This window comes from Electrophorus electricus, chromosome 4 (assembly GCF_041902795.1).
Source record: "Electrophorus electricus isolate QZ-2024a chromosome 4, ASM4190279v1, whole genome shotgun sequence".
NCBI classification, from domain to species: Eukaryota; Metazoa; Chordata; class Actinopteri; order Gymnotiformes; family Gymnotidae; genus Electrophorus; species Electrophorus electricus.
The window spans coordinates 23,257,501-23,266,980 of NC_137500.1; the positions used below are offsets into that span (position 1 = coordinate 23,257,501).

A 9,480-nucleotide genomic window follows, 5' to 3' on the forward strand; every position below is an offset into this window, starting at 1 on the left:
CCAGTACATCTTACACCTGTTCTGTTACCACAAACTGCCTGTGCAGCTGTGGTGCCCACATCCTCTGAACAGTGGTAAACAATGATGGTCCCACTGTACTGTTAATTACATGGCAGTATACTATAAACACCATCTTTTCCATCTGTAATGGCAGGGATGCTGTATGGGGCGAAGGGATTTAGGAACGCTCTGGAACTGACAGGGAACATATCATTTAGTTTTTCTCATTGGGGCCCAAAATCCCTGGTGGTGCCCCAGATCGGTAGCAGCTTTAAAAGGGTATCGCACAATTAATAGCAGTAGCTATGAAAGGGTACTGCACACTTAACAGTGGCAGCTATAAAATGGAACTGCACAGTTTTAGTGGCAGCTATGAAAGGGTACTGCAGTTTTAGTATAAAAATATAAAAGTATAAATGGTTGCTGCAGTTATCAGTGGCAGCTATGAAAGGGTAGCGCAGAGTTTTAGTGGTAGCTATGACAGGGTACTGCACAGATTTCAGTGGCAGTGCTAAAAGGGTACTGCACAGTTATGAGGCATCAGTAAGCACGATACTGCTCAGTTAACCATGGCAACAATAAACAGGGCACTGCAAAGTTAAGACTACCCACTGTGTACGTGAAAGGCAGTTATTCTGATTCCCTCTTCAAGCAATATAGGATTTTTCAGTATGAAAAGTCCCAGAGAATCTCCTTAAATATGACATATTATAGGTGTCCTTTAAATCAGAGTGCAAGATGTTAGTTTGTGCTCATTATAAATGGCACCCTAAACAAACAACTGAAAGCATTGCCAACACACATTCTTCTTCCCCATGGGGTAATTATAAAGACTCAGTATATTGCTACCTAACCTGATGCAAGGTCAGACAGAGTGAGAGAGAGAGACAAATACAGGAAGAGACAGAAGTAGGGAGAGAGAGACAGAAAAATAGAAAGGGAGAAAGAGAAAAAGAGAGCGAGAGAGTGCATGCGACAGAGAGAGAGAGCGAGAGAGAGATATGATATTCCGAGAAAGATTTGTAAGCTTTTGCGGTCACCTGGTCGCTGAAGCAGAGCTGTTATAACACAGGCTGTTCTCAGAAATGTTTGCGCCCCTCTTCCTCACACACAGTGTCCATTATTTCACCTTACACACCTGTCAGTGTAGTCTGCCTTGAACAGCAGGCAGAGCGAGGTGCCAGCAACACCAAGATGATGAGATTGATTCCCAGTGAAGCACACAGGGTGTACACTGTACTCTGATATATACTGATAAAAATACATACACTACTCGGCGGAAGAGCGTCTGCCGAATGGTGAAAATGTGGATTAGTGCTGTAAAAATAAGGAAGAGAAATTAGACCGGATGCTGGTGGACATACGTTCATGTCGGTGGGGAACTCGTCTTTCTTCACAAGGCCGGTTGCTGCGGCGATGCTTCCAGCTCCAGTCAGCACGACGCCACCCAGCTGAGAAGCCTGTTCCTTTGTCTTCTCTGCCACTGTTGTAAAGAAAAGCAACCAACATCAGCGCATCAGTAAAGAAGAGCTTCAGGGGAGGAATGTGACCGGACTGTCTGTGTCTGGACGGAATGCTTGTACATAATATCACCAAGACCGTTATGCACTCCTGCTGTTCATAGTGTCATAACAACATCTGTCTCTGCCACCTTTCTTAGAGTATGACAGAAGGAGAGACAGCCCATGCTTTGTCACAGTGGGTAAGGACAATCATATTTTTCAGTGTTTTTCTCTTTCATTAAGTTGCAAGCTTCCAAGTAAGATTTACAATTTAGAAAAAAATCAACAGCTCACTTGGAAAAGGTGTGGAAAATCTCAGTGCAGCCACCTCAGGGTAATGAAATTTAAATATATGTGATAAACCTGGGTGAACTTTTGCTGAATAAGCACTGGGGACATCGGGCTCGGTGTCAGTGTGGAAGTAAGAGTAATACAGTAACAGAGTAAGTAATTTAATCTCACTGTAATTTAATCCCCCAAATTTACAATTTCACACCTTCCATTGTCTCTGACCTGAGAGGTAGCCGCAAGCCCAGGCATTGGTTCAACAGACAAACATTAAATGAGAGCCATTCATTATTTAAAAGGTTAATAAAGGCATCTCACCTGTTGCCACGCCATCTTTGGTTTTGTTGCCTGGAAGCACAAAGAAGGAGACATGTGAGACTGTGTTTCTTTGTTTCCTCCTGATAACGTCCGTTTATAGACCTTATCATGGACAGGCCAAAGGAAGGCAAAGGAACATGTGGAATCAGCACAAACGCACAGCCCGCACGAGGCAGTCCGTTGTCGGAGGCGTTCGGCTAACGAGCATGGGCATGAGGAAAGGAGCCCAGAGGGTTATAAAGGCGGTTATGTGCAGGCACGGAACCTGTGGACACAGTGGTGATTCTCAGCGTCAGCAGAGTAGTATCAGATCAACATTTAGCGCTAGTATTACAGCGCATATGACTCCAAACAGGACACCCTCTCTTGTGCCGAAAAACAATAAAATAGCAAACGGTCCTGAATCCAATTAGGAGACGTGACAGGACCCTCCTCCAGAGAGCAGGACTGAGGGAGAGAGAGAGAAATATTGATCTTCAAAAGTCGGATATCCCCTCTAGAGTTGTCCATGTGTGACCTTTAAGCCATTAGACCTGATGTGTTTTGTCAGTGTCAGATGTGAAGTGGCAGACACACAGACCACAGGACCTTCTCACGATCACCCAATGCACTGCAAACCCTGCACACTGCATGCAAAAACCACAGCCCCTTCACATTTACACAAGATTTCCATGGTACTACACAGAATTGAATGGAGTAAATGCTATGAAATGCTTAGCATATTTCTACTATAATATACTATGTGGCTCATCTATATGCTCATTTACATATTCATCTACATACCCAGGCTCTCTCTCTCTCTCTCTCTCTCTCTCTCTCTCTCTCTATATATATATATATATATATATATATATATATATATATATATATTTATTGAGACAGCGAGAGAGAGAGAGAGAGAGAGAGAGAGAGAGAGAGAACGAGATTCAAAATTGTGAATATAAAGCACTTTGCTTGCACAGATGACGACGGATAATGGACAGAAATGTATATATATATATATAAAATTATTTTTAATTTTTTTTTTTTAAATTTCTTGAAATGGCACACATACACATATGTTGGGGCGACTGCTGTGTGTGTCACAAAACTGAACCTGATGCTTTTCCATTCATGATTGTAATCCAGCTGACTAACTGACAAAAAGAGAATCGCACTCAGCCTTTGTTTGATCTGAGACTGAAGAGAATCTTTCGTCTCGTGATGCTCATGCTGCTGGGGAAGAATGACACCCAGCGGGAGAACGTTAGCTCGATCTCATCGGCTCCGCATTTCAGATGGGCACCTTCTCGGCCGTTAGCGTGTTAGCATGCTAGCTGTTTCTGGTCAGTGTGCTTATAACTTAGAGCTGGAGATCGTGGACGGAGCAGCTGGCGCCCAGTGGACGGAGGCCCCCAGATCAGTGACCGGGCAGCGGGGGAGGGGGGAAGCATGGCCATGTGGGGGTGATGTGATGAGGACGTGAGGATGAACATATTCTTTACCCGTGTGTGTGCAGCTACAGTCTAAGGTAGAGTGAAAATCAGCTCACTCACGCCCCTCCTCCACACAAGCATATCTCATCTGTTCTCTGAAGATCAATCTCTCTCCCTCCTTCCTCTCTCGCTCTCTGTTCCTCTGCTATTTCCTCTCTCTTCTTCCCTCCTCACATGTTGTCTTGCTCTCTTTCTCTTACATCCCCTCCTCCCCATCGCTCACGCTTTCTCTCTTCTGTTCTTCCACATCAGGGAACTCGAGTGAAGCTTTCTGGAGCACTGCTCTCACAGAGGGAGAGGCCTGCTGAGAGAGGTGGCAGGACCTGGACCAGAATCAGGACCTGGACCAGGACCAGGACAAAACCAGGATCAGGGCAGCGACATCCCTGAAACCCACTCTTGGCACATGCATGCCAGTCTGCTCCTAGTATGCATTTGCACACCACCAGGCAGAAGATATCTGGGTTAACTGGAGTAGCTCTCAGGTGTCACAGATTATTAATGTGTTTGTGTGTGTGTGTGCGTGTGTGTGTGTGTGTGTGTGTGTGTGTGTGTGTGTGTGTGTGTGTGTGTGTGTGTGTGTGTGTGTGTGTGTGCATGTGTGTGCGCACACATGATGCATGAGCTCTGGATGTGTATGGGATTGTATGAATTACAAAACAAATATGGGGATGGGTATACTAAATAAAGACTGTGGTATGACCTCACTCTATCCAGTTGCTCATGGAGGGCAGGTCAATTAACAAAATCCATTTCTGATGCTACAGCAAGGCCGAAATGGCTACACACACACACACACACACACACACACACACACACACACACACACACACACACACAAACAACAGTCTCCTCTGTGCTTCCTTAAAAGTATTTTTTACTGCTTAATGAGCTGTGGAAGCTGTGTTATAGTACGTTTGTTCTAAATAAAATATGGCAAAAGAAAGGTAATTAAAAAATAAATGGATAGAGTGTCTTGGGGGTTTGTGAGGTTTTGAGTTTACATAGAAACAAGAATATCTCTATTGTTTCCTTGGCTGTCTCTTGGTCTGAAGGCCCGCAGTAATGTAATTAGTCCATCTGATCGGCCACTGTTATCACACCTGACTCCTAGGTAAAGCTAGGGTGGAAATGCTACAGGAAGCTGCCCACAGGAAATGTGGCTTGAGTATCAGGGCTATACAGAGTCATGTGTGTGGTAGAGGAAAGCCAAGGTCACCTCCAGAGGTCACTGTTTCCCCTACAATGACCGTAAAGCTCTGTGATACCTGCTGTTCAGACACACCTGTTCAGTATTCTGTGTAATCACTCAGTGTTTACGTGCTCTTCGTCACGCCATTGTCTCTTGTATTTCTGAGCCTGTATACCTTTTGCCCTTTTCCTTGTTACTAACCCTAGTCTGTATTTTGACACTGGACTGTGTTTGTGAACTTTGTTGCCTTTGGCTTGCTGGGAGTAAACTTAGCACTTGCATCCATACTCTTTGCTTCCTGTCTGCCTTGTTACACGGTCCTTTATAAAAACATATAACATCCCTGTGGGATGTTTATAAAAACATATAACATCCCTGTAGGATTCCCCTGAAACTAAATTTCACTTCTGCCTGGAACAGTTGTCTTTTCCCCGCAACACAGTGAACAGTAACAATACAGGAATAGTCACATTCAAAAAAATATATGGAGGATATGTTGAAGTGTCACACAGAAGTGGCTGGCGATAGTAGTGGAAAGCCCCTCATAGTAACAGCACTGCTCCTGTTTTGAACCCCAGTGGCATACGCAAATAGGTTTGACAACATTTTTGACAACTAGCAAGGCTGATATCCATGCAGAGCTGATATCCCTGGAGAGCTGATATTCCTGCAGGACTGATATCTTTACATGTATGATATTCCTGCTGAACTGATATCCCCACAGTGCTGGTATTCCTGCAGGGCTGGCAACCATACAGAACTGATATTCCTTCAGGGCTGATATCCCTACAGAGACTGATACCACTGCCTGGGCTGATATCTCTGTACTTCTATTCTACTGCAATTCCCCACATAATGAGAGGATACATTTTTACCACAGGAAAAACCTACAATGTCAACAAAGTGTTAAACCAGTTGCTATTATTTAACGTGTGAGTACACTTCCACTGCAAATGGTTACAGTGCAAACCATATGAGGCTGCTCCCATGCGAGACTCGGCTTAAGTCCTCTGCATGGGCAAGTGCACCATGCTATACCAATAGGAATCCTTGGGCAAGACTCCTTACATAACACTCCATTTGGCAACCACTGTAACGTGATTGAAATTGTAAATTCCTCTCTATAACAGCATCTGCCAAATGTGTAAATGTAAATGATTCCGGTCTCCAGTGTAACCCGGTGTAAATACACTGGTTGCCTTTACACCTTTTGGCTCCGTAAGGAAAACTAAATATATCTAATTTTTACTCCTTATGTTCTAAGCTGTATTTGAAATCATGCTAGTACTTAAAAGCAATCTAACACACGGCCAGAAGAATGTCCACACTATATGCTGTGAATACAGTATATATTGCGAATCAGTTGGTCACTGGTATGTCCACAGCACGCTGATAGGCAGACAGATGCTTTCACTCTGTTACTCAAACACCGCTGGTGGGTCTTTTGATGTCAAACCACAACGAGCAGTTTCCTGTACTACACACTGACTTGCGTGAGACTACTGGATAAGACTTTTTTTTCCACTATAAAGTGAAACACTTTATTTGAAAGTGGCACCACAAGAATTGGATGCCTACTTTCAGAGAATTTGAGAGACAGAGACACTTTTTCATTCACAGATGAAAGCTTTTTCTCTTAAAAAAAAAAAGGATTTCTGTGAAAGGTATTCACCTGAAACCAAAGGTTATTACCATGAATCAATGAGCCACAATTCTGTATTAAACAAGGAGCACCTGCATGAAAGGTCAAAAAAGACAAAGGACATCGATACACCATATCAACAAACGGCCACACAATTCCTAACCACATCCCTTCTGCTCTAAATCTATGTCATTTTTGTAGGCATGTTTGTTGGGTCAATTTGGATTTGTTCTACTTAAGGGCTAGAGGGAGACTATGGGAGGGCGATGTCTGGACACCCATGTTTCTTGGTACGCACTCCTGCGTTACAGGGGCTATGGGGAAGAGGCCTGTAAAAGCTCAACCTGCATTTTACAGAGTTCTGCATCCAAATGAATCTCAACTGTGACTGAACAGCTACCAAGCCAACTTGCACTAATTTACACTCTGCCTCACATGCTGAGCAATGTGTCAATGCACCATACAAACACATGGCTTCAAATGCATGCACGCACACGCACATGCCATTCGTCACAGTTCCACCACCATTTCCATAACTGGACATTCGCAGTACAGGGGCCAACAGAAAAGGCCACAGACTGTCCTAGACACAATCTGTGGCATAACGCTGATTCTGATTGTACACGTATGCTGCCAAATTGCTCCTGGTGATCTGGGGGAGGAGCCTGTACTGAAACCACAGAGCGATACTCTATGAGCTCATGGAACAGTGTGCCATGTGGCCAGCAAGGCTCCCATCCAACCTGGGCAGGAGATCAGAGAGACAGCCACACCCAGCCTTCGTCTTCCCCTCTTCTCAGCTCAGCAGCACAGAATCAGTGCCGGGCAGCACATACAGTCCATAACACTGTCTCTCACCTGTGTTATGGTTAGTATAGGTTTCCCTGGTCTCACTATACTCCAGAGAGCACATGCACACACACACACACGTATGCATGCACATATGCATGTGTGCGTGTGCATTGAATGCTTTAACTAGTCTCTGTTCATACTGGAAACATGTGACTGCTTTTTGTTGGGATTATGTGTTATTTTAATCTTGCACCTTGATTTTAGATTTAGATTATTTTTGTTCTTACACGTGCATTGTGAAAGTCTTGCAGTTGCTTAACACCTGAATAGATGAGAGAGTAATTGCAGATACAAATTTTCTTGCAGTTATTACATTAGTTCAGCAAGCCTGATTATTGGCCTTCCTCCACACTATTAAAATTACAACATTTTGGTGTCACTGCCCTTATCATATTATGACTGTTGTAAACGAGAGTAGATGAAGCAGACACTCCACCCATCCTCTAGCCAATCGAGTTATTACACAGTCGTGTCTTAACCTATGTAGACTGCCTCTCCCTTCACGCCCTTTACGTGTAGCCTATAGATTTATGATCGCCTCCCACACGCGCTCGGCGCACGTTCTGTTCGTGATGTGCATGCCTTAAAACGGCGCGCGCACGTCACCGCGTCTTACCCACGAACATCACGCCCTCCTTGGTCTTCTCCGCCGCGACTGCGACGCCCTCCTTGGTCTTCTCCGCGGCCACGGCCATGCCTTCTTTAGCTTTAGAAAGCCCCTTCATAAAAACATCCATTTCGGCCCCTCTGTCGCGAAAAGAACGAGGAAGCTATGAAGTGTTATACTGCATTTCGTCACATCACGATATGTCACGGCAGACTAATTCCCGCTAGGGAGCTACACATTTGCAGGATTTACGAGGACTGCCGAGTAGTCTGTGTAACTGGGCTGCTAGCCCGCTAAGTTGTACATAAGAACGCTTAATTTGGATCTAGCTAAACCTTTCATTACCCGAAGCGTATATTAAGTGAGAGCTTTTATATCCTGTCACGAAGCGAAACAAGATGAACCGTTTTTTTTTCTCAGCATGAACAGCGATCGAAAGGACATCTATTCTCTGAAACGGTTAACGTGCACCTGCTCATTAATTATTACTTAACGTAATAATACTCTCTGTAAAGGAAAAATATTTTATTTTTAGAAATAATCTGTAATATAATACTGGTGTATAATTTTATGTGATATGAATGGAATGAGAGAACGGGAAAAAAAAATCCAAGGGAAACCCCACTGTTGCACTACACTATCAAACTAAAATGCTTTCTTAACGAATTAGAGAATGAACTCGAAATAGTCCGTTATCAACTCCATTCTCACAGTCCTCGCCTCCACAAAAAGCCAAAATAACGTATTGGTCGCGCTTCACACAGAACACTTCTATTGAATGTCCGTTACATGCATAAGGAAGATGGACACGACCCCCCCCCCCACCCACCCCAACCCCCCCCCCCCCCAAAAAACCAAGCAATAATGAGAAACAACACTTCATACACTTTATCATCAGGTTATCAGTTAAGCAACAACATATGCAACATGTCTACAAAATTCGCATAAGCTTACGAACAAATATTAATATCAACCAGTTGAAGATGAAGCGTGCATTTAAAAAAAATTCCCTTATTTTATGACGATCCGTCTTTTAAAAATATAAAATCCTACTTTAAATTAAAATCTCAAGCAAATACACTAAAAGATTATTTACCTTTCGAAACACCTCTTGTGTCCTTGTGGTTCAGTTGGTCAGTAGCTTCAAATATCGTTTAAGGAACTATCACAATATGATCTGGAGGTGGGCCTTCCTCTGTATGTGCTCAGCCAATAGCGACAGGCCGTATCACGGCTCCACTGTGTGGATCCACGTAGTCGTCGTCATTGATCGCCGGGGGTGTCACCCCGATATCGCAGATCCTTGTGGCTAATGTTATAAGCATACAGCTTAACAGTGCAGAGGAAATGCAAAAATAACTGCTAAAGAACACTCTGCAGATTTTATAGATTTGGCCATCTTGCGCGCAACTGAGCTTCGCAAATCTGTTTAACGATTAGAATTACATAACGAGTACAATTATTTACGTCTTATAAGTGCATCTTGTAATTTGGTATTAAGACGGTGTTCTATTTCTATTATAATTTAAGTGTAAATACCCTTAGTTAAAATCGCTTTCTATCAACAATATTACCATCTACACAGCCATTATCTTCCATTGATT

At 43.5% G+C, this 9,480-nt stretch overlaps 1 protein-coding gene across 2 annotated transcripts in view; it reads right to left on the bottom strand.

The window, feature by feature from the left end:
* Positions 1-9,132, bottom strand: part of sncb (synuclein, beta) — a 13,081-nt gene extending 3,949 nt beyond the window's left edge. Inside the window, exons 1-4 of one of the 2 annotated variants that reach the window (XM_027024233.3) lie at positions 8,973-9,130; positions 7,886-8,016; positions 2,109-2,138; positions 1,365-1,483 (exon numbers count right to left, since the gene is read on the bottom strand). In XM_027024233.3, the coding sequence (XP_026880034.2) occupies positions 1,365-1,483; positions 2,109-2,138; positions 7,886-8,006 (270 nt within the window). In that variant the 5' untranslated portion in view covers positions 8,007-8,016; positions 8,973-9,130. Of the gene's footprint in view, positions 1-1,364; positions 1,484-2,108; positions 2,139-7,885; positions 8,017-8,972 lie in introns of both variants that reach the window. The other variant, XM_081712809.1, reaches the window with a different exon arrangement.
* Between the last annotated feature and the right edge of the window lie 348 nt (positions 9,133-9,480).